General features: G+C 40.5%; 1 protein-coding gene across 1 annotated transcript in view; it reads left to right on the plus strand.

Annotated features, from left to right (window-relative positions):
* Window positions 1–357: 357 nt before the first annotated feature.
* Window positions 358–26,285, plus strand: part of SCAF8 (SR-related CTD associated factor 8) — an 88,181-nt gene continuing 62,253 nt past the window's right edge. The window contains 5 exon segments of the mRNA XM_055536062.1: window positions 358–423; window positions 426–440; window positions 842–929; window positions 6,419–6,454; window positions 6,457–6,482. Coding sequence (XP_055392037.1) covers window positions 358–423; window positions 426–440; window positions 842–929; window positions 6,419–6,454; window positions 6,457–6,482 — 231 coding nt within the window.

Raw genomic sequence — 26,285 nt, forward strand, 5'->3', positions numbered from 1 at the left:
ACGGAAACGCGGATATTATTGCCTAAACTTTCAGGGAGAGGGGTGGGGGCGGGATTTGGGTTTTTCTTAACATCTACGCTTTGCAGTGGCTCTCTCCCCCCGCAAGGGCGCTCCAAGGGGCTGCAGCCCGCATTCCCGCAGCAGCGAGGAGGTGGTGTGTGGGGGGGACGCGGGGGGTGGGGGTGGGTAGAGCTGAGCCCGGCCTCCCGGCGGCGACGCTCTGGCCCGCCCGCGCGCGCGCGCGTTCGATGGTTCCGCGCGGCGGCCCAGGCCCGCGCGGTCCCGACGCCAGGGGGCGCGCTGGCCGGCGCCGCGGATCTCCGAGCTGCGCGGCCCGACTCGCGTCCGCCATATTGGATGCCGCAGCCGCCGCTGCCAGCGCTTCCTCCTCCGTCTTCGCGGCGCGCCGCTGGTTCCTACGGGCCCCGAGCGGCGGGGAGGCGAAACAGGAGCCCGCCGGAGGAAAGAGGAAGGAGGGGGTGGAAAGAAGTCGGGGACCGGGGCTAGAGGGTGGAAGCCCGAGACCGAGTGGGGCGGAGAAGAGAAGGCGCCGCGGCCCGGCCCCTCCCCCCCCGTCCGCCGCCGCCGACCCGCCCCGGCAGCGCCTCTGTTCCCCTGCCCGGCGCTCCGCCCGCCCTAGCGGCCATGCCGGGGCCTCGCCGCCCCTAAGGGAGAGCCCTTCTCCACCAGTGCTTGCCTCGCCTTTTCCCTCGGGCCCGGGGGGTCGCAGCGGCCCGGCCCCCCACCCCGCGTCCCCGCCGCCGTCGGCGCGCCCGCCCCCTCACACCCCCCACCCTCCTCGCGGCGCCGCCGCCGTCCCCGTCTCGCTCTCCCCACCCAGTGCAGTGGCCGCCGCCTCTTCCGCCGCCGGGCTCCGGGCCTCCGCACCGACAACATGGAGGCTGTGAAAACCTTCAATAGCGAGGTTGGTATTGCAGTCTTCGCCTCTCCTCTCCCCCTCCCCCGCTCCTGCCCACGCTCCCCACCCCGACCTCCGACCCTCGACCCCCGGCCCAGGACGAGGCCCGCCGCGGGAGGACTGGGCACGGGCCCGCAGAGCTTTCTCCAGGGTGGGGCGAGCGGCGGCCTGGCCGTGCCCGTGGGGGAGGGGTGTTTCTCGGCCCCGGCGCCCCTCCCCCGATCCCGGGGTGGTGGTGGGGGCGGGGGAGGTTCCGGTGTCTCCAGCACCTACTCCCGAGTGGCTGCGGGGGTGGAAGAGGAGGCCACCGGTTGGGCCCTCCCCCGGAGGCTCCCGACAGGTCTCTCTGCGGGTCAGTTCCGCCGAGGCCTGGCCCGCCCACCTCTTTTCCTGGGCCTGCGGGATTTTTAACTTGGAGGCCAGGCATCCCCACTTCAGGCCTTCCCCCGGTCCTTAATGAGGCAGGCACTGATGGGGGTAGTGAGGGGTGGGAAGTGGTGGAAAAGCACCTCTTGGGATGATCATCTGTGGTCACATTGCAAGCAGTGTTTGTTTATAACCGAGATATTGCTGGCTAGGTAACCTGCCAACCGGGGACTTAAGCTTAAGGGGATGTTTGGTCGGGAGGCGAGGTTATTCTGCAAATTTCACCTGTCCTTACTCCCCCACCCCCCCCAACTCTTCTCATCATAACGACATAAAGCAGCAGAGCTGTGCATGCCGAGAGGAAAGATGTGGGAGAGGCATTTCCCACGGGTTCCTTCACGTGTCATACATAAGGCTAGATTTTAAATAAGCAGCTGTCCAGTTTTCACTATTTGATTGAGTTTGCTAGTCTGAAGGGAGACACGTTTCGATAGAAATAGTCGTGTCCGACTCTGCGATCCCATGGGCTGCCAGGCTGCTCTATCCAGTCAAGATGACTGGAGTAGATAGTTATTTCCTTTTCCAGGGATCTTCTCCACCCAGGGATCAAACCCGGGTCTCCTGCATTGCAGGCAGCTTCTTTACTGTCTAGCCACCCTGGAAGCCCTAAAATATTTTAAAACCTTTTAAACACTCTAATGTGAATAGACTTTATTATATTAAGCAAACATTTAACAAGTAGATGTCTACACAGCTTATCCGTACTTGTATGCCTTAGATACAAATATTTTAATATGTTAATTAGATTTGCATCAGTTTTATGAACTTTTCATGTGGAGGCACTAATACTCTGTTCAGTATAGTCTAATAGTGATAGTCTAAACAATTTTTCTTTTCTTCTTCCTTCCTCCCTCCTTCCCTTCTATACTTCCTTCCTTCTTTGGAGAATTAGCATTTGAGAAACTTAGAAGAGGCTAAAAGTTAGATCTAACAATCACGTGAATTAGACTTTCCATATTAAAGCAGATAGCTGTGACAGTTATATGAAAGAAAGCCTTTTTTTTTGGAAAGTTTTCATTTGAATACAGGGTTTTCTTTACTGCTTTTTGATAGAGATTAGAGTGTAAACTTCGGAATCTTTTCCATTTTATTTATGAATTTATAGCTGATAATTTGGATCAAATTATAAAATCTGCTTTCACTCGTCCTTAAAATCTGAAATAAAAAATAAAGATACTATAGGTTCAGATTTATTGTTGATAATTTCACAGCTCTGCAGGGGAAGGGGGGAAAAACAGGTCTGTGTAGCTTTTTTATTTGCTACATGTAGTGCTACAGCACTAAGTAGTGGTCTTCATTTAAATTACATATAAAAAAGGTTTCTCCTGTTTCCTTCCAATTATTTGATTACCCTAGACCTTTTTGATGGATGTCTCCTGTTTATCTTGGGGGTTCCTAATATGTATCCTCCATTCCCAGCCCTCCCTGCCATGTGATAGATACAGACAAGTGGTTAGTACACTGTGGTTGATCACAATGGAGCAGGGAGGAGTAGAAATGTTACAGTTGGTTTTTTTTATTTTACTATTGACATTAAGGATAAGGAGCCTAATATTTACATGACTAGCTTGATGTTTCAGCTCTTTTCTCATCAAATCTTCACAAGAACTTGAGATTTGTAGTGGTATTCCCACTTGAGTTTATGTAACACTGTCTCCTTTCCCCGTATGTATTTTTCCCCCTTATATATTTTCAAGAAACTTAAACCATCTTTTTACTCTCTTGTTTACTAGTATTATGCTCACACCTCTGAAAATGGGGTTGGCGCACAGCATAGTTATAGAATTGAGGAAGGGAAATATATTTTGAAGAAGATTCAGAAGAATGTACTTTTTAAGGGGGTTTAAACTCAAAATAGATAATTTTCTTCCCTGATTTTTGAAAAAAGTTTCTGTGAATATCTATGCTTGCTAGTATAGTAAAAATTTGTTGTTGACAGTATATAGTGGGAAATAGTTCAGTAATATTTTTCCATTACATCATATGTTACAAAGTGCAAAAATAAAGGAATCTGAATTACAGGATTAGGAGACAAGGATGTTCTAGAATGTTTCCTTAAAATTAATTTGGCTTTTAAAGGCATTTATCCTTGGGCTGAGCCCAACAAAACTTTCTCTGGCAAATTTAAAGTTATCTTTGAAGCATTGAATTGTCAAATGCCACATACTTGATAAGGCAACACAGTTTAGCTGTATGCATAATGTTCAAAATATGAAATGCTTAGCTTTTATGACTTGCTTAAAAAACAAGCGAACATTGGCTTGAAAACAGAAATGTGCCAGGGATTTTTAAAGTTAAGAATATAGGTCTTTAATCTGAAAATTGTGGCTAAGTTTCGGTCTGAAAATCTGGTCTTATGCATAAGGCTAGGAAGCGGTCATGATTGGCATGTCGTCCTGCCTGCCAGCCTTCCCTACCCTTTTGTCAAAGGGGCTTTATGGCCTCCCCACCCCACTTTCACATTCACTGTCGGAGGATCTTTTTTTGTGTGTGGTAAATTCCTCTTAATTGTCATCAGTGAAATGAGATTGAGGCTCAGGAATTGATATTTAAGTGCCCTCTGTGCTGGTTTTGTGGGAAAACTTTAATTTCCAGTTAAGCATCATCGTGATGAAAGTTTAATCCCATGACCACTAATGTGAGTTCTGAAATGATGAAAGAATATTGTCCAGATTGAAATACAGGATTCCCTAAGGGTCAGTGCTTGACCCGATCAGTTAATTCCAGAAGAGTTATCATCATTACAAGGTATTGCAGTTGCTGCTGCTCAGAGATGGTGGCATTTACTTGTTATGATCGTTTAGAGCCCTCACCTCAGTTGGAAGGGTCTCCTGTTCATCTGTTTAAATCGGTGTATTCACCTTAGGACCACAGTTGATTACTGGAATGCAGCAGTTTTATATGTGAGCTGCATATCTGTACTCAGTCCTTAAGAATGCTTCTATATGGAGGTCATTATGGTAGGTTTTTTTTTTTTAAAGAAGGAAAATACAAAATCAGTTCATAACCTTTTTCTTAGAAAATTATAATTTAATTGGCGAGGGCACTTTAGTAATATAGGAACTCTTAATATGTGGAAAATATAAGGATTATTACATTAAGAATATAAGAATCTGTTATGCTTGTGTGTGTAAAATTATTGCAGATTAATTTTTAGATTTACCTTGGTTCTTAAATTCTTTACTCATCTGTAGGATATCTAAATTATTCGTGTCTTTTGTTCTTAGGATCCTTTGGTTGGTTGGATAGCTCACCCTTTAAACTGTCGGGATGTAGACTTTTCCAGAGTCACTTTAACACCCAGTATATTTTCCTCTTCTCTGCCTTGTCTTTACACCAGTAGTGAAATCCCTTCTTTGTTTTATTCCATTTCCAAGTGTGTATCCAGGGTATTCATTTGCCTATCTAGAGGACTTACAATCTTTCCACCAATATCTAGTAGTAGGCATGGGATGGTAGAGGACAGTGGCAAAGGTAGTGGGAATAATAAAAGCATATGAAATTTGATTTTATATTTTCCCCTTGCAGTTCAGGAAGGGGAATTTATGTGAAGCAGCTATAGAACATTGCCTTTTTCTTTGATTTTCATGTATCAGGGAATATCTCGGTCTCTTCTGGTTTAACTTTCCAGTGGGAGTTTTGGTTAATTGTAACAGAAGATTTTTTTGGTTTCTACTTTGTGAAAATCTCTTAAAGATGTAGCAGTCTTAGTGTTAGAAAGGAAGACTTCACTGCCCTCTCCCTGCCCCGGTGTTCAGGTTAGGGATTCTCAGCCTGGGCTTTGTTCATATTTTCGGCTGGATAATTGTTTGCTGTGAGGAGCTGCCTTGTGCGTTGCAGGCTGTTTAGCAGCAGCCCTGGTCTCTACCCACTAGATTTCCTTGTTGTGACAACCAGAAATGTCTCCAGATAGTACCAGATGTCCCTTGGGGGCCAAAATCAACCGTGGTTGAGAATCACTGATTTAGGTCCCCTGTTAAACTGTCTTGAAACATTGTGTTTTTCCTTCTAATGATGACTACAGTTTTAAGTAATTAGGAGTAATTTTCCCCACCAGATTATAAGTTCCATGAGGACAGTGACCACATAATTTCATTGCTACATATCCTTGGTACATAGCATAATGCCTTGGTATGTGCTAAATAAAGATTTCTCAAATGCATGGATTGATGATACAGTAGGCAGCTGAATGACTTGGACCAAGGCAGTTAACATTTTTGAACATTTGGTTTTCTCTGGTGTAAAATAAATGATATGAGATTTTTAGGTTTCCTATTAGTTGCAAGATTCACTGACTAAATATGAAATTAATACTTTGGAGGACTTAGTAGGTATAAGCATTGTTTTGAGGGTCATTTTATGAAATTGTAGGTTTATAGTAGTTTAGATGGAATATTTAAAATAAAAACTCTGCTTACGATTCTTCTTACTAAGGGGAGAGCAGGGAGGGGACTATTTCATTGAAAGTTCCAGTTAGGCTGAATCAGTCCTAAGTTTTATATTGTAATTATATTTTCAAGCCCTTTATGCTTTGTTTTTTCGTTTTAAAACAACATATGGCAAAAGTTTTTTTAATGAATAAAGTTAGAGTACAAGCATAATTGAGGTTGATAATGATTTGGGGGACTGTATGATTTGAGAGTGTTTTAGTCAGTCATTTTCAGGATTAAGTATAAAATTTTTTTGGCAACATTGAAATTCATGAGATATATATAGTTCAGTCATTTTTATTTTAGGCTAGCAGTGAGTTTGTTACAGTAATTTTGATTGGCATTTAGGGGACATTAGTATTCCCCAGTCTTCTAAATAGTCATATTTTATGATCACTTGCTCCTCTTTTTTTAGAACTATAGTTGGCATAGAATTAGTGCTGATACTGCTGCTTGTACATGAAATTTTAGATATTTCTTTCTAGGGCCAGTTTTCCTGTACTGGACAACTGCTAACTCGTAATGGTATGAGAGAATGTAATCAACCTTGACCTTGAACACTGGCTGGGCTCCTGAACTCTTCAGTGAGCTCACTTTATCTGGTTTTGTTTTCTCAACATCTTTCTCTGCTCCTTTCTCTCAGGATTGTGCCTCTCTACTCCTGCTTGTACAGACTGCTTTCCAGCAGCATGGACACAAGAAGCATAGTAAGATGATTATAACCCACATAAGGCAGGCCCTTTGGAAAATGATGAGGTTTAAATTGGTAGTCAAATGATGTCTTGATTGTATGGGAAGTGCTTGGGAAGCAGAATGAAGTTGTCACTTAGAATATATTGGTAAGCTTAAAGCAAGCATGTAGGGAATGAGTTGAATTTCTTCACAAAAAATAGGTGAAGTGAAAAAAAAGTTGTGCTTACGAGTGAGCATCAATCATATCTAAACTCTTGTGCATTTACTTGCATTCTGCTCCACGTAATTTTTTGTAAAAGAAATATTACTTATGTGAGATGGGTAAATTGCTAATTTCTGAATTTGATGGTTGGAAATGAAATACATCTTATATTTTGAGGAAGTTCTTCAAACTATAAGATGATAACTGGCAGATACTCTGTAGTATTGAAGACACAAGACTAAGTCAAATTTTGGATTTTCTAATTATAGAGGAGCAGATTTTGTTAGAGGTACTATTATAAGACATAAATGCCCGTGAGAAATGTTACCATGGCTTCTGATTCCTTGTCTGAATTAGTTCTCTTAAGTTTGGTGGTAAACACGATGTGTTTGGTCTCTCTGATTTTGATTTTATGTGTTTATTTCATCTTTCTATTTCTGCTGTACCAGTTTCTGATACACCATATTTTAAACTCAAGGAAGAGTATGTAAATATGCTATCTACTGTAGGTCAGGAGATACATTAGGAACTCGGACATTGCTGTATTTAGTCAGAATGGGGAATAGAGATGATTTGTTCATGTTTTTAAAAAGAGTTTATGGCTTTTAATTCAATGTATGTTAAATTCATTAAGATAATTCTGCAACTTAGTATGATTTGTAGAGGCTGACTTGAAAGACCTAGGATTTGATTTATTTGTTTATTCATTTAACCAATACTTAATGAATACTTACTGTTTACCAGGCACTTTTCTATCTGCTGGGGTACAGTTGTAAACAAGACTGGCAAAAAGCACTCCGTCTTGGAGCTTATGCACTTGTAATCCTTTCTCTTTCACCTCATCAGCTTTGAGCGCAGTGCCCTTGCTGCAGAGCTAGTGCGGCTGCGCAGGCGTTACTGACTCCGGGCTTGCTTCTTCGCTAGGGCCGGGGTGGCTGCCGCACTTCTCTCTATGCTCAGTTCTGCCTGGTCTGCTCTCAATATTTCACTTTTACAGAGTCCAGGTTGCTTGTCTACTGTTCAAAATAGAGATTGAGGGAGTAGACTTCTTAAACATGAATGTGATCTGATCTTTTCAACAATGGGGAAGGAAGACAAGCGACACTGTTCCATTTTATACTAATTTGCCTATCCTGTTGAATCTCCATTTGGTATTTTGGAATCATAACTGTTTTTAGAAAGTATAGCTTTAGGGATATTTTCTTTTGTCATGATATATTAATTAGTCTCTGCAAATATTAAATAATTTTAAGTGGTGATCAAACCCTTATGAATTGGGAAGGATTGATTATTTTTATTTCTAAAACAAACTTTTCCTTGATTTAATTAAGTACATGAAAACAATTTGGTGTCTCTTTCTCTCTTATGAACACTGTTTTCTGAATTTGATTTGATTCCTTGGGGCTCACTTGAGTAGCTTGTAAGTGCAGGATGAAAGTTTGGATTATGTATTTTATGATTTTGGAAACTTGGGAAATGATATAATGGTCTTTTTATTTTGGGTCACAGTATCTAAAAGATTGACTAGTACCCTTGAAACTAATACAGGTTTTATGTCAACTGTATCTTATTTTTTTTTTAAAAAGGTTGATAATGCCTTGGTTAATTACTTTCTTTAGTAATATCTTGCTACTATAAAGTTTTATGGTTTAAAAAAGATACAGGTATTTGAATTTATTGAAATGGTAAAAAGAATGTTGGATAAGTTAAAAATTTTTCCAAACCAAAACACATAGCAAATGTCTAGTTTCTAAAACAGCTGCTTGCTGTGATGAAAAAAAAAATGTCTGGCTTGGGTAATTTTAAAGTACTTTTTATTTACCAAACATTTTAAAAAGCGAACCACTTTATAATATATGGTGTTTTATATGTGCTTATTTTCCCCAGCCATTATTATGTTTCAGTGGGTCTTAGGATAAATTTGTGAGAAAGGTAGGATAGGTGCTGTTCTCATTTCACAAACGAGGACTCTGAGGCCGGCCAGTGTGACCTTCCCAAGGAAGCGCCGCCTGTGTTAGAGCCGAGACTGGAAGGACCAGGTCTCACTCAGCTCCTGGTTGAGATGTAAAGGACAGCCAGCTGTGTACAGGGGAGCCATCACTCGATCTTTCACAATTCTGTTTGCTGGTATGATGTCCAAATATAAATTAACGGTTCTTCCCCACTTTTTAAACTTTATTTGTACAACTTCAGATTTACAGAAGAGTTGCAAGAATGATAAAGAATTTTTATATACACTTCATCCTGATTTCACTATCTACATGTAATCATATTTGCTTTCTTATTCTCTTTGCAGTGCACATAAATGACTTGTAAACCTTGTTTGTGAACATTTGGGGAGTAAATTGCAATTAATGCCTTTTATTTCTAAATATTAACTGTATTTTCTGAAAACAACCACAGTACAGGTATCAAAATCAGGAAGTTGATGCAGTTGTCTGCAGACCTCCTTCAGATTTCACTAATAGTATCAGTTAAGTCTTGAGTAGAAAGGAAATCTAAATCACATCACACTTGTCTCTCTAAGTGTCCTTTAATCTGGAGCAGTTGGTTATTTGTCTTTTATGACCTTTGATGATTGATGAGAATGGGCCAGTTATTTTTAGAATTCCCTCAATCTGGAATTGTCTTCTGATGCTTCATGATTAGTTTCAGGTTAGGCGTTTTTGGCAGGAGTAATCCAAAAGTGATACTGTGTTCTCAGGAAGCACATGATGTATCCCATTAAAAAGGATGTTAACTTTTTTCTGCAAGGTTTTTCTGTTGTAAAATGTCTTTTTTCCTTTTGTAACAAATACTTCTTTAAAAAATGGATTTATTTATTTTTGGCCATGCTGCACGGCTTGCAGGATCTTATTTCCCTGACCAGGGATTGAACCTGTGCTCCCTGTAGTGGAAATGTAGAGTCCTAACCACTGAACTGTTAGGAAATTACCTGTAACAAATATCTTATGGGAAGTCATTTTTGAAACTATACAAATAGCTTGTTACTCATCAAACTTTCACCCTTTATTTTTTTAAGCATCCAGTTCTTGCCTGAATCAGTACTCAGATGGTCATTTTCTGAGTCTATTGTTTAATTATCGGCCTCCCACAATAGCTTTTCCTTCTCCCCATTTATGTATATATGCATATCAGTATGAATTCAAAGATTAATTTTTATTCATTGGGGTCTTTTCATGTCACAGCTCCTTCCAGCTGGCTCCTGTATCTTCAACATGTGCTCATCAGTTTTTGGGTATTCACTTCTTGTATGATAAAATATTCCCACCCCAACTCTAGAATCAGCCATTTCTCTGAGGAACCTTAGTTTCTTTTGGTGGTTATTGAGCTAGAAATTGTGTATTTGTCTGAACATGCTTATATATATATATATATTATATCAATATACAAGAAATTTTTTTTGTCCATCTGCCTCTCTAAAATGCCGTGAATTCATCCTGTCTCCAGTAACAGTCCAACACTGTTCACTGGTTCATTCTAGTCTTTCCCCTTTGCAAATTTGTAATTCCTTTTTCTATGTGAGAAAACACTACTTTCCGTTGTCCACAATATATTTATGTATTGTTTGATCCTAAAATACACAGAAAGTAGTTTCAGAGTTGCTAACCCATGTATCTCAAAAGAAGCTGATTAACTACAATTGAGTATTTGTTCATCTTTTTTAGCCTGAGGGTATAGAGTCAAAATGCTGTGTTCAAAGTTGCTTGGTTAGTTTTTTTCCCTCTTAATGTAGTCTTGCTATTCCTTTGAAATATAATTTGGCTTCTTTTTTTTATTTTTCTGTTTGTATTCCATTTTGTTTTTTTCCATCCATTTTTATGTTTTAGTATGTAAAATATTAAATGTAAATCAACTGTAATCCTTCTTTACTTATTAGCTTTGTCATTATAACCACATATGCTCTGGTTAAAAAAAAAAAACACAAAGGCCATTTCCTTGGTATTCTTCAAATCAAATAAGCTAATAAAATTTAGAGATTTAGACAATGGAGGTCTTAAGTGAAAGATGTTTCTGGTAACACAGATTTTCAGTTCATAGGTGAAAGTAAGTTAAAGCTTTCATTCTCTCTCTCTCTCTCTTTTTTTTTTTTTTTAATTTTTTGCTGCACTATCTGACATGTAGAATCTTAGCTCCCTAACCAGGGTTTGAACCCTTGCCCCATGCAGGGGAAGCATGGGATCTTAATCCCTGGACTATCAGGAAAGTCCCAATTTTGGTTTTCTTTTGAATTAAATCTCAATTCACAGGGTCAGTAGACTTTCTGTAGAGGGTCAGATGGTAAGAATTAGGTTTAATGGGCTGCTTAAGGTCTCTTTTGCATAATCTTGGTTTTTTCACAATTCTTTTAAAATGTAAACCAGTTTTGGCCTGAGGGGCTACAGAAATGGGCCCTGGGCCATAATTTTTATGACCCTGCTTTAATCTGAAACCTGAGAACTTGGTTAATAGTATGCTATTTGCAAATCAGAATTATAATTGAGCTTTATAAGCCTTATTTTAACATCAAAAACAGAAACAAAGTACTTTTAAAAGCTGCCTTAGTGAAAATATTTATTCAACGTGGTTTTTTGAACATCTGCCACCATGTACACATGTGCAGACACTTATTCTAGGCTCTAGAGATGTAAGTGTACAAAACAGACCCAAAAAAAAAAAAGCCTCCGCCCTCGTGGAATTTGTACGAAGTTTTAGTGTGTGGGTGTGTACTGGAAATGCATGTTTCTTATTTTTCTGCACGTAGTGAGATTGAGCAACTAAATTCTTTCTCATATCAACTGCAGAGCGAGCATTCTTGCTTGAAAACGTGACAATGCAGCCAAAGGGGCAAACTTTGAAAAGCTTCGTTCCTTTCTTCTGATCTCCCGTTTATGACACTTTCATTATGTAGCTACACTGACTCATTAAAGGAAGAGAAGAGAAACCCCATTAACTGGGCACAGAACGCAGACCTCATTTAGTGATAAGGACACATGTATTCTCCTTGGCTCAGTGGTAAAGAATCCGTCTGCCGGTGCAGTAGATGCAGGTTCAATCCCTGGGTCAGGAAGATCCCCTGGAGGAGGAAATGGCAGCTCATTTCAGTGTTCTTGCCTGGGAAATCCTGTGGACGGAGGAGCCTCGTGGACTACAGTCCTTGGGACTGCAAAGAGTTGGACACGACTGAGCATCCATGCAAACATGTACAATGGACTCTTAAGAAAACACTGTTTAAAAGTATTACCCACAGTTGAGGGACTCTCAAAGTAGTTGGCTTGTGTAGTTTTCTTGAAATAGGAAGTTTCCTGATAATGCTAATGTGCATTTACCTAATAAAATCTTAAAAACTATATGCAGGTTATTTATCTTGTACCTGGCTAAATGTCAACCCCTTTGAATAAAAATCATCAAAGTGAGTTTTTTTTTCCATATTGCATGTTGGTTGCTGAAATGACTTCTTTCTCTGAGTAGTTTTTCTGTAAGCATTTAACAAGCCAGCAAGTGCCCTCCACCTTTAAATGCTTTATTGAGGTTTGTGTGTGAGTCGCTTAGACATGTCCGACTCTTTGCAACGACATGGATTGGGGCCCTGCCAGGCTCCTCGGTCTGTGGGATTTTCCAGGCAAGAATACTGGAGTGGGTTGCCATTTCCTTCTCCAGGGGATCTTTCAGACTCCAGGATCTAATTTGGATCTTCCACATTGCAGGCAGGCTCTTTACTATCTGAGCCACAAGGGAAGATTATTGAGCTATGATAGTGACTGCTTTTTGTTAAGATCCTTAGCATATTTGGCTTTTTTTTTTTTTTAATATGCCAAGAAAAGTGATTTATATTTTTATAACTATTTCTCTTATTGGACAGGAGTTTCCCAATCCCAATTCATGTTCTTGTTCTGTCAGAGCACTCAGAACCTCTCATAGAGATCTATCTCTGCTTTGGTAGTTCAGGTAGTTCAGTTCAGTCGCTGAGTCGTGTCTGACTCTTTGTGACCCCATGGACTGCAGCACGCCAGTCCTCTCTGTCTATCACCAACTACCGGAGTTTACTCAAACTCATGTCCATTGAGTTGGTGATGCCATCCAACCATCTCATCCTCTGTCGTCCCCTTCTCTCTCACCTTCAATCTTTCCCAGCATCAGGGTCTTTTCAAGTGAGTTACCTCTTCCCATCAGGTGGACTAAGTATTGGAACTTCAGCTTCAATATCAGTCCCTCCAATGAACATTCAGAACTGATTCTGAATGTTCCCTAAAGGGATGGACTGGTTGGATCTCCTTGCAGTCCAAGGGACTCGCAAGAGTCTTCTCCAGCACCACAGTTCAAAAGCATCAGTTCTTCGGCACTCAGCTTTCTTCACAGTCCAACTCTCACATCCATACATGACCACTAGAAAAACCATAGCCTTGACTAGATGAACCTTTGTTGGCAAAGTAATGTCTCTGCTTTTTAATATGCTGTCTAGGTTGGTCATAACTTCTCTTCCAAGGAGTAAGCGTTTTTAATTTCATGGCTACAGTCACCATCTGCAGTGATTTTGGAGACCTTCAAAATAGTCTGCCACTGTTTCCACTGTTTCCCCATCAATTTGCCATGAAGTGATGGGAACGGATTCCATGATCCTTGTTTAAGTCAATTTTTTCACTCTTCTCTTTCACTTTCATCAAGAGGCTCTTTAGTTCTTCTTCACTTGCTGCCATAAGGGTGGTGTCATCTGCATATCTGAGGTTATTGATATTTCTCCCGGCAATCTTGATTCCAGCTTGTGCTTCATCCAGCCCAGCGTTTCTCATGATGTAGTCTGCATGTAAGTTAAATAAGCATGATGACATGCTTGACGTACTTCTTTTCCCATTTGGAACCAGTCTGTTGTTTCATGTCCAGTTCTAACTGTTGCTTCCTGACCTGCATACAGGGTGTCTGAAGAGCCAGGTCAGGTGGTCTGGTATTCCCATCTCTTTCAGAATTTTCCACAGATTATTGTGATCCACACAGTCAAAGGCTTTGGTATAGTCAATAAAGCAGTCAAAGGCTTTGGCATAGTCAGTAAAGCAGAAATAGATGTTTTTCTGGAACTTGCTTGCTTTTTCGATGATCCAGCAGATCTTGGCAATTTGATCTCTGGTTCCTCTGCCTTTTCTAAAAGCAGCTTGAACATCTGGAAGTTCACGGTTCACGTATTGCTGAAGCCTGGCTTAGAGAGTTTTGAGCATTACTTACTAGCGTGTGACATGAGTGCAGTTGTGCAGTAGTTTGAGCATTCTTTGGCATTGCTTTTCTTAGGGATTGGAATGAAAACTGACCTTTTCCAGTCCTGTGGCCACTGCTGAGTTTTCCAAATTTGCTAACATATTGAGTGCACCACTTACACGGCATCATCTTTTAGAATTTGAAATAGCTCAGCTGGAATTCCGTCACCTCCACAAGCTTTGTTCATAGTGATGCTTTCTAGGGCCCGCTTGACTTCACATTCCAGGATGTCTGGCTCTAGGTCAGTGATCACACCATCGTGATTATCTGGGTCATTAAGATCTTTTTTGTATAGTTCTTCTGTGTAATCTTGCCACCTCTTCTTAACATCTTCTGCTTCTGTTAGGTCTGTACTGTTTCTGTCCTTTATTGTACCCATCTTTGCATGAGATGTTCCCTTGGTATCTCTGATTTTCTTGAAGAGATCTCTAGTCTTTCCCATTCTATTGTTTTCCTCTATTTCTTTGCAATGATCACTGAGGAATACTTTAGTATTCCTGCCTTGAGAACCCCATGAACAGTACGAAAAGGCTTTGGTAGTGATTACAAGAAAAAGGGTTGTGACGAACTTAGCTGAAGACAATTAATATTCTAAAGGAGTTGCCCTAAAGGAGGCTACCACTACCGCAATTTTGTTGCTAGTACAAAATTTCCCAGTCAGTACTTCGGTTGATTTGATCCTTTGCAAAAATCAAAAGATTAGCTATCTCAGACCTCTTAGAGCTGTTAAGCAGAGAGTAATTCCAAATAATTCTGTGAGTGCTTACTTTGTTTTGCTAGTCCTTCAAGATTGGAGGAGAAAGGGGCGACAGAGGATGAGATGGTTGGATGGCATCATCGATTGAACGGACATGAGTTTGAGTAAACTCCAGGAGATTGTGAAGGACAGGGAAGCCTGGCATGCTGCAGTCCATGGGGTTGCAGAGTCAGACATGACTGAGCGACAGAACAACAGGATTGTCAGACTATTTTTTCATTCTATTTTAATTATAATGCAGTTTTCAAATTGCTAGAACACAGTAATAACCCATGAAGGTTCTAATGTAACAGCAACTAGTGGTTGGAAGGAATACTAGAAAGTAGTTGGCAGGTCCTTTGAGCTTTGTTATTTATGTGTGTTTGCCATCTATCAGGCATTGCAGAGTGGTTACCATGTTTATTACATCCTTTTTCTCAGCTCGTATTTTAAAAGGGTTGGGGTTGTGAATGGATTATCACAAAGAATAAAGATAATATGAATCCTATGATACAAAGAGTAGTGGTGTAGACATTTGTAGTATGTGTATACTATTCTCTGTATATAATGTTGTACAGAGTATGAGACATGTATAAGGCAAAGGCAAAAGATCTTTTTCAGGGAAATGGGTAAGGATCTTCAGATGAAGGGTCTTTGTATATACAATGCCCAAGATTTCCTTTTTAATCACGAGAATGGAGATTCTGAAGGGTTTTAAGGAAGAGTGTGGTGCCAGGGCTTCGAGTTACATACAGGGTAGATAAGATGATGTGGTCCAGTTACAATGATGGTAAATCAGGAGGAGCAAAACGTTTGAGGAGGAAGGTAATTTGGCAGGATGGGTCAGATGAGGGGGCATTTTTTTCCCACCTAGAATAAAAGAGTTGGGGTGGGGAGAATTGAAATCACCCATATATCTCAACCACCCAAAGACCACTGGTTTGTTAAATACAATAGTAGTTCCATGCACCTGGACAATTTGATGTCATCAGGGTGGAGGTGGATATAGGTCAAGTACTTAAAGAATAGGCTAGAGATGGAGATTAGGGGGAGACGATGAAGACAAAAAGGCTTAAGGCAAAATGTTGTAGACTCTTTTAGTCAGTTTTTGTTTGTTTGTTTTTTAGGCTTGACCTTTTCTATCATCTTGTGTTTGTGAATATAAGGACATCTTAAAGCAACTCTGCTTGGAATTTGCTTGATTTTAAATTCTGTTTATCCAAGCATCTGATTCTTATATACAGTTAAAAGTTAAATAGTGAATTGTGTGAACTAGAAGTAAAGATTTAAATTTTGTTCAATGAGATTTTATTAGAATTCCTTAACATTGAGCCTACTCATATGATCACGTGTTTCATTAGCTCCTCTTGGTTACATAGTTTTTTTATTTTAACCCTGTCTACAATAACCAATTTATTGTGAGCATGGAATTGTGGTGAATTTAAATGCTATATTATTAGAAATAGAACCCAGTAAATTGAAGTTATTTTTATATATGTATGTGTGTGTTTATACATTGTGTTTTCTCCCATGGAGAATCATTTCTGTTCTCTGATTTTTAAAAATGAATTATATTTATTTTTGGCTGTGCTGGGTCTTTGTTGCTGTGCACAGTCTATCTCTAGTTGAAGCAAGTGGAGGCTACTGCTCTTCCTTCACTGCACAGGCTTCTCACTGTGGTGACTTCTCCTTTTGTGGCACGTGGGCTCTGGGGCACGTGAGCTCCAGTAGTTGCAGTGTGGGCTCTTTCCTAGCTCGGTGGTTGTGTTGCATGGATTTGGTTGCTCGACAACATGTGGAGTCTTCCTGGATCAGGCATAGAACCCACATCCCCTGCATTGGCAGGTCTTATCAACTGTACCACTGGGAAAGTCCTGTTCTCTTTGATTTTAGAATGATGTAGCTAGAGACCCTTGGCTTCCCAGGTGGCACAGTGGTAAAGAATTTGCCTGCCAATGCAAGAGACAGGTTCAGTCCCTGGGTCGGGAAGATCCCCTGGAGGAGGAAATGACAATCCCCTCCAGTATTCTTGTCTGGAAAATTCCATGGACAGAGAAGCTTGGTGGGATACAGTCCACGGGGTTGCAGAGTCAGACGGGACTGAGCACAGCACCCAGCAGAGACCCTTACACTCATGTTACACATTTGTAGTTATCAGTTCTATGATTGGGTTCCTTGTTTACTTCCTTGTTAATGCTTCAACTTGATTTCCAGAAATTACAAGTTTTAGACCAGAAACACTTGTGATAGTACATCATTTAATAGATGGGTGAAGAATCAAGACCCAAAGATGATGAAATTTGTTGAGTCGCAGCTTATGAGAGGCACATAGTTAGCAGCCAAATTAGAAGTTTCTGCTCTCAGTCTTGGTTCATTGTTTTCACTTTTTCAGTATAACTGTTTGAGTGAGATTTTTCTGTATGTTGTAGGTGGAGGCGGAATAGAAATTGGTGATTTGTAGTAAATTATTATCGCATTATGCTGAACTTGGACCAGAATGAGGAACAAACTCCTGGGCTGCTGCTTTCCTGCTCATAGAATAAGATGCCATAGGAAACCTGCATTCCTTGGCAAAGACGTATTATACAACAACAGGCAGTACACCCTCTGCAGAAAAGTGAAGGAAAAAAAACCCTTTGAGTAACATACCTTGTAGCTTCCTTGTGAGAAGGATACAGTTATTCTGTAAGCCTGTATTGGTAACACGTTTTTGATTTTAATAATGTGACTACTCTGTAACTTCTTTCTTAATTTTTCACAGACTGCTGTTTAGAAAGCTGCTAGTACAGGTATTTTAAAGCACAACAATGCTACAAAATTAATAATAGCTGTTTTCAAAGTAGAGTCAGACAGGACTGAAGCAACTCAGCCTAGCAAGAAAACTGCCTTTTTTTTTTAAAGAAACTCATCTGGGAACATTTAGTGTCATTATGGATGTCTTTCCGGCCCTGGAAAGTATTTTAATATTGTAATATTTTGATAATGGATAAAAGTTTTGGAAAATATGAGCTATAAAGAGCTAGATTATATTCAGCATATTTTCCAAGTTGGAGAAATACTTGAACAAAACTTTTGAATGTCAGACACTAACAAAATACAGACCATGATGTATTTTGGATCAGTGTTATTATTGGTCTTCATTTATAAGAATTTCAGTGTTGTACTAAATCCAGCAAGGCTTTTAAAAGAATCAATTTTTAAGTAGTTAATAGTATAATTTTGCACCAGATTGTATTTAAAGTATGTATGTCACATACATACATGTATACATTTACCTTTATACACACACACACATACATATATAGATGCCTATAGAAAATTCTGATAAGTAGCCTGTCAGCCTTTAGCAGTGGTTATTTCGTAGGAGAGAAGCAGGTGGATAGGGTGCAGTGAATGAGAGTTTTCAATGTTTGGAATTTTTCACATTCCACGTTTATTGCCATATTAGTTTTGTAATATTGCCTTCAAACCAAAAATATCATGTGTCTTAGCTTTGGTGAGAAAGATGGAGTTGGTCTGTGATAATGTTAATTGAATTAAATCTTTTAGAGAAAGTGAGCTTCCTTGTTAAGGGTTGGACGACTTAAAACTTAGCTGTTATTTGATCAGTAGACATATAAGCTTCATAATGTGTTGTCTTCAAATCTTCTTGGTTATCAGTTAGGTTGATGCTGTTATGTGGTTGTCTCCACAGTTGTCTACCATCAACTCCATGACTCAGTTGTGTATATCTAGTTGGTTGCTACCTGGTGGACTTTGCTTTATTTTGGAAACTGAATGTTGGGGGGTTAGCCAGAATAATTGGGTTTGAGACAAGCTTCTGAAGCTTAATACCAGTTTGAATTTTTTTAGGTCAGTTACCATAAGTTTATATATCTATAAAGTGACAGAATGAGAATAATAAATACTAATCTTACTGGGCCATTCTGAAGCTAAAAGCGATACAGTACATATGATCGTGCGTAAGAGTTGACAGCATGCCATAGAAGTGAAAAGTAATTATCATCCTCGTCTATTACACTACTGCCTGTCTCTCTCTTTCAGTCTTTGTATTTGTTGCTCATATTTCTGAAATGATTTTACTCTAAGGCCTAGTATGCTTTTGATCTACTTATTCTTTTTCTGATATTTAGTTTTCATTATTTATTCTTCATCGCTTCAACTCTTAGCTCTTTAGGAAAGACTGTGTTTTTTGCTTTTCTCTGAATTCTTATGGAATTTAGTCCCATATCTTCTGAGTACTGTGTGTACATAAAATAATACTGTTATCCCCCAATCTAAACTTCTCTTTCTTCTAAAACTTACTTTTAGACCTCCTCTTTATGTTAGTAGTAAAAATGTGTTCCCGACACTCAGACCTGAAAACTTGGATTTTTCATAGGTGCCTCTCTTTGATTTGTATCTTTTCAGTTGTGAAATTCTATGAATTACTTTTAAAAACACATTTTCTATGCTTCCCTTCCTTTTTCTTCTTAGTACGAATACTTTAGTCCAGGTTCTCATCACTCTCTGCTTGGTTTAATTGGTTTTTAATGTATTATTCTTTGTTCTCTTCAGTTCATACAGTAGAAGTACATTTTTTTAGATTACTAAATTAATCTCATCAAACAACTTAGCTTTTAATCACCTTGTATTTTGAGAAACCTTCCAGGTTCCTTTGCTTTCAAGTGTACAGATTTTGTTTTCTTAATATATATATTTTACTGAAGCGTAGTTGATTTACAGTGTTTCAAGTGCACAGCAAGGTGATTCAGTTATTCAAATACACATGTTATTTTTAAAATTATTCTCCATCATGTTATTACAAGATATTGACTGTACTTCTGTTTTATACAGTAAACCTTTGTTGCTTGTTGCATATCTGTTTTTTAATTAAAAATCTAGCATTCTACTCATACTGAGTCAAACAAGTGGAATCAAAATGTCATAATTTTTTTAGTTAGGCAAAAATTAATGTTTTCGAAAATACATATATTACACATATTTATATGTCCGTATTGGAGAAGGCAATGGCACCCCACTCCAGTACTCTTGCCTGGAAAATCCCATGGACGGAGGAGCCTGGTAGGCTGCAGTCCATGCGGTCGTGAAGAGTCAGACACGACTGAGCGACTTCACTTTCACTTTTCATTATTATGCGTTGGAGAAGGAAATGGCAACCCACTCCAGCGTTCTTGCCTGGAGAATCCCAGGGACGGGGGAGCCTGGTGGGCTGCTGTCTATGGGGTCGCAGAGTTGGACACGACTGAAACGACTTAGCAGCAGCAGCAGCAGCAGCAGCATGTATCCATATACAAAAGCTTTTCTACTACACTTGATAAAATAAAGTTTTGAGAAAGAACATCAAAAAAAGAAGGAGTTGGAAAATATTGGAAAAAAATTGGAAAACTTAATGAAATGGGAGCACTGAATATGAAATAGAAAAAGTGAAACAAACGATAAAAGTAAATGATCATCATATAGTCTAGTGGTTTTTAAACATGGCTGCTCATTGGAAACATCTGGAGCTCTGGAGAAAGCAATACCTGGGCATCTGTATTTTTCAACAAATTTCAAGATAATTCTGGTGTGCATCTGGATTTTAAAAAGTGATTACAGGTTTTTCTAGTAAATCATATAATTTTTCTATTGACCAGTCATGATACAATAGTTTTAAGTAATAGTTACATAATCACAATAGTAAAAGATTTATCAGTTTTAAAAGTTTATCAGCTTTCACAATCAAGAGCCGGACAAAAAATAAAAGATAATTACAATTACAAGCCATAATGGGAACATGATTAACTTAACAATGTAAAATAATTACATACAGTGTGAAGGGGGTCAAGCAGAGTGATGTGATAAATGGAAGAGCTTGTGCTGTGCTTAGATGCTCAGTGATGTCTTACTCTTTGTGACTCCATGGACTGTAGTGCGCAGGCTCCTCCTCCAGGCAAAAATACTGGGGTGGGTTGCCATGCCTTCCTCCAGGGGATCTTCCCAACCCAGGGATCAAACCCAGGTCTCCCACATTGCAGTCAGATTCTTTTTACCATCTGAGCCACCAGGGAAGCCCGTGGAAAGTGCATACGTGCACATTTTTCATCCACCCAGCCAGTCTACATCTTTTGGTTGGTGCATTTAATCCATTTACCTGTAATTATCGATTTGTTGTTGTTGTTGTTCACTCAGTCATGTTCCCCTCTTTGCAACCCCATGGACTGCAGCGCGCCAACCTTCCCTGTTCTTTACCATCTCCCAGAACTTGGTAAAACTCATGTGCATTGAGTTGGTGATGCCATCCAACCATCTCGTCCTCTGTCATCCCCTTCTCCTCCTGCCTTCACTCTTTCCTGGCATCAGAGTCTTTTCCAGTGAATTGGCTCTTAGCATCAGATGGCCAAAGTATTGGAGCTTCGGCCTCAGCCTCAATATCAGTTCTTCCAATGAATATTCAGGACTGATTTCATTTAGGATTGACTGGTTTGATCTCCTTTCAGTCCAGTGGACTCTCAAGAGTCTTCTCCAACACCACAGTTCAGAAGCATCAATTCTTCGGTGCTCAACTTTCTTTATGGTCCAAGTCTCGCATCCATACATAATTACAGGAAAAACCACAGCTTTGACTAGATGGACTTTGTCTGCAAAGTAATGTCCCTGCTTTTTAATACGCTGTCTAGGTTGGCCATAGCTTCTTTCATTTCATGGCTGGAGTCGCCATCTGTAGTGATTTTGGAGCCCAAGAAAATAAAGTCTGTCACTGTTTGCTTTTTTCCCCATCTCTTTGTCATGAAGTGATGGGACCTGATGCCACAGTCTTAGTTTTTTGAATGTTGAGTTTTAAGCCAGCTTTTTCACTTTCACGTTAATTAAGAGGCTTTTTAGTTCCTCTTGGGTTTCTGCCAGAATGGTGGTGTCATCTGCATTTCTGAGGTTATTGATATTTCTCCCAGCAATCTTGATTCCAGCTTGTGCTGGAATCCATAAGGATGCTGGATGAATCTTCATTCCAGCTTCTGCATATAAGTTAAATAAGCAGGGTGACAATATACAATCTTGACGTATTCCTTTCCCAATTTTGAACTGTATTATTGATATATATCCTATTTTCTTAATTGTTTTGGGTTTATTTTCTGTAGGTAGGTCTTTTCCTTCTCTTGTTTTTCTACCTAGAGAAGTTCTTTTAGCTTTGTTGTAAAGCTGCTTTGGTGGTGCTGAATTCTCTTAAATTTTCCTTGTCTGGAAAGCTTGATTTTTCCATCAAATCTGAAGGAAAGTTGCTGGATAGAGTATTCTTGGTTTTAGGTTATTTCCTTTCATCACTTTAAGTATATTATGTCATTCCCTTCTGGCTTGTAGAGTTTCTGTTGAGAAATCAGCTGATAGCCTGAGTGAAGTTTCCTTGTGAAACCATTTACCAGGGATTGAGATTTGAACCCATGTGCTAGGACTCGAACCCAGCCGAAATCCAGTTTGGGACTTAAACCCACGTGGCTGGGACTCGAACCCAGCCAAAACCCACAGTACTTGGTTTCAGGACCTAATGAAGCTCAGGTTCTTAATGTCTCACCACAGAAACAATTAAGTGAGAGAGAAAGTGAAAGGTGAGAACTGGATTTTTTCAGATTAAGAGAAAAGTACACTCCACAGACAGTGTGGGCCATCTCAGAGGGTGGCCAGGAAATGTGGCGTGGTTAGTTTTTATAGGCTGAGTAATTTCATACTAATGAGTGGGAGGATTATTCCAACTGTTCTTGGGAAGGGGCGGAGATTTCCAGAATTTGGGCCACCGCCCACTCCTTAGTCTTTTAACAGTGCCTTGGAACTGTCATGGCACCTCTGGGTGTGTCATTTCACTTGCTGAATTGATGATCAAGGTCTAGTTTTGTCAGCTATCTTCAGTTCAGTCATATCTGACTCTTTGCAATCCCATGGACTGCAACACCCCAGGCTTCCTTTTCCTTCACTATCTCCCAGAGCTTGCTCAAACTCATGTCCATTGAGTCAGTGATGCCATCCAACCATCTCATCATCTGTTGTCCCCTTCTCCTCCTGCCTTCAGTCTTGCCCAGCATCAGGGTCTTTCCAGTGAGTCAGTTCTTTGCATCAGGGGGCCAGAGTGTTGGAGCTTCAGTCTGCCATCTTGGTCCCGATCGATTCCAATCAGTTTATGTTGTGTCCTGGACTGTGTCATTCTTTGAAAAGCTGTGCTCTGCCCCTTTCCCTTTTGTTACACTTGCACATTATTTGTCATTTTCCCCTTGTTGCTTTTAATATTTTATCTCTGTCTTTAATTTTTGTCAGTTTGATTACTGTGTATCTTGGTGTGTTCCTCTTTTGGTTTATCCTTCCTGGGAGACTCTGCTTCCTGGATTTGGTTCACTATTTCCTTTCCCATGTTAGGGAAGTTTTCAGCTGTTACCTCTTCAAATATTTTCTCAGGTCCTTTCTCTCTTCTCTTTCTGGGACCCGTATAATGCAAATGTTGGTGTGTTTAATGTTGTCCCAGATGTCTCTTAGGCTGTCATCATTTCTTTTCATTCTTTTCTCTGTATTCTGTCCTGTGGCAGTGATTTCTACCGTTCTGTCCTCCAGGTCATTTATCTGTTCTTCTGCCTCAGTTATTCTGCTATGGATGCCTTCTAGTGTATTATTTGTCTTTATTATTCATCTCTATTTGGTTCTTTAATTCTTGTAGGTCTTTGGTGAACATTTCTTGCATCTTCTCAATCTTTGCCTCCATTCCTTTTCTGAGACCCAGAATTATCTTCACTATCATTATCCTGAATTCTTTTTCTGGAAGTTTGCCTGTCTCCATTTCATTTCATTGTTTTTCTGGGGTTTTATCTTGTCCCTTCATCTGGAACATAACTTTCTGCTTTTTCATCATGATTAACTTTCTGTAATATGGTTTTTGTTTTAGCCTCTGTGAGGCTGTGCAGATTCTTCTGTCTGCCTTCTGATGGATGAGGCTAAGAAGCTTGTGTAAGCTTGTTGACGGGAGGGACTGGCGATGGGAAAAACTATTTTTTGCTCTAGTGGGCAGGGCCTTGCTCAGTAAAACTTCACTCCAGTTATCTGCTGATGGGTTGGGTTGTTCTCCCTCCCTGGTAGTTGTTTGGCCCGAGGTGACCCAGACTGTGGTAGGGTTAGGAACTCCAAGAGGATTTACGCCAAGGGGAACCTTTCTGGCCTCATCCCTGTGGCAGCCCCTGCTGACCCTTTCCTCCACAGGAGGCCCTCCAACACAGCAGGTAGTTTTGGTTCGGTCTCCTCTGGGTACACTGCTCCTTTCCTCTGGGTCTTGGTGTGTGCAAAATTTTGTTTGTGGCCTTCAAGACTGGAGTCTCTTTCCTCCAGTCCTCTGAAAGTCCTATAATCAAATCCCTCTGGCCTTCAAGGTCAGATTCCCTGGGGATTCCCAGTCCCTTTTTTGAATCCCCAGGCCTGGAAGACTCGGATTCAGAACCTTCAGAACAGTGCCAGAACTTTTGTATTATTGTTCTCCAGTTTGTGGGTCACCCACCCAGTGGTTATGGGATTTGATTTTATCATGGTTGTGCTCCTCCTACCAACTCACTGCTGTTTCTTCTTTGTCTTTGGACCTGGGGTGTCTTTGATGGTTTCCCATGTTGTCCTGTTGATGGTTGTTCAACAGCTAATTGGAATTTTGGTGCTCTCAGAGGAGATGAGCGCACATCCTTCTACTCCACCATCTTGAACCAGAACTTGTACAGATTTTTAACTGTGGATTCAAGGTGTCCACTGAAAAGAGCACAATTTGAGAGTTGTAAGTTAAGTTTATCTGGGGCAAAATGATTGATTGTAGCCAGGGAGGCAGCACATCAGATAGCTCTGAGAGACTGCTCCAAAGAGGCAGTGGGAGGACGGTCAATACATGAAGTTTTGGTGAAGGTTGAGTTCAGTACCGTTAAGCACTCATTTTACAAAAGGTTTTCTGCTAGTTCCAGAGCATCAGATGTTACCATGAAGGGGTTTAGTGCTTTTCTAGGTATGAGGGGCCGAAAGGATTGAGATTATAATGTTCCTAGAAACTAAAGACACTGTGCGTCACTCCCCTGAACTCCCTCAGGGGATGTTGAGGGTCAGCAGCTGCAGCAGCACAGGGTTCAGTCTCTGCAGAGGCAGATGGCAAGTACCCTTGTTCAGCTGTTGGCAGTGTAGTTGGTAAGTGCCAATTTGTAGCTGACAAAGACTTTTTATAAGACCCTTATAAATAAGTTATTTACATGTAAATATACTTACTATATTGGAGAAGGCAATGGCACCTGACTCCAGTACTCTTGCCTGGAAAATCCCATGGACGGAGGAGCCTGGTAGGCTGCAGTCCATGGGGTCGCTAAGAGTCAGACACGACTGAGGGACTTCACTTTCACTTTACACTTTCATGCATTGGAGAAGGAAATGGCAACCCACTCCAGTGTTCTTGCCTGGAGAATCCCAGGGACGGGGGAGCCTGGTGGGCTGCTGTCTATGGGGTCGCAGAGAGTCGGACACGACTGAAGCGACTTAGCAGCAGCAGCATACTTATCATATGCAATGCATATTTGCAAATGCTGTGAAATGGGAAGATTTACCATATCCAAAGCTATGCAGTATATATTCCCATCCTTGTGTCTTATTTTTGGCACTTAGTGATCCTCCAGTAGGAAAGCACGCAGTCTGTTTAGATTTTAATGCATTCCTATTAGAAAATAGCCACTTCTTCAGTCCTTTGTGAACATTACTGCTTGTCAGGAGAGGTTTGTTGATGAACATGCTGTACATGTACACCATGTAGAAGCAGAACCATAGCTGTCAGAGGATGCTCTCTTTTCCAGTCAGTCCATTTCACTTCCCATTTTCTTAATTAAACCTTCCCTTTTGTTATTTCTGACTACATTTCATTTGTCTGAATGCCCTTCCCAGTAGCATTTTTTATTTTGGCACTGAAATATATTCCCTGTGTTCTTATTTTCATGAGGCAGAGTCTTAAGGTTCTCATGGATCCCCCAGTTTCTGAATACTATTTCAGTAAGTTACTTTTTTTTTAAATGCATGTGGGAACATGAGAGGGGAAAAAATAAAGGTGCTCAGGCACTAATTGTTGACCTTACACAACTTTTTAATATACACATTTCAAATTAGTGTCTCCAAAAAATTACCTGTGAGTCAGACACGACTGAGCAGCTGAACATCACCACCACATTTCAGAGACCTTTGAAATCATTAGTGAACTATCAGAGCTGACAATGGTAAATCTCAGAATATCGAGACTCTATTGTTGTTGTTCAGTCACTCAGTCATGTCTGACTCTTTGTGGCCCCATGGACTGCAGCACACCAGGCTTCCCTGTCTTTTCACTATCTCCTGGAGTCTGCTCAAACTCATGTCCATTGAGTTGATGATGCCATCCAACCATCTCATCCTCTGTCACCCCCTTCTCCTCCTGCCCTCAATCTTTCCCAGCATCAGGGTCTTTTCCATTGAGTCAGCTCTTGGCACAAGGTTGCCAGAGTATTGGAGTTTCAGTCTCAGCATCACTCCTTCCAATGAATATTCAGGACTGATTTCTTTTAGGATTGACTGGTTTGATCTCCCTGCTGTCCAGCTGTCCAAGGAACTCTTCAAGAGTCTTCTCCAGCCACCACAGTTCGAAAGCATCAGTTCTTC

Source organism: Bubalus kerabau, chromosome 9 (genome assembly GCF_029407905.1).
Source record: "Bubalus kerabau isolate K-KA32 ecotype Philippines breed swamp buffalo chromosome 9, PCC_UOA_SB_1v2, whole genome shotgun sequence".
Taxonomy (NCBI): domain Eukaryota; kingdom Metazoa; phylum Chordata; class Mammalia; order Artiodactyla; family Bovidae; genus Bubalus; species Bubalus kerabau.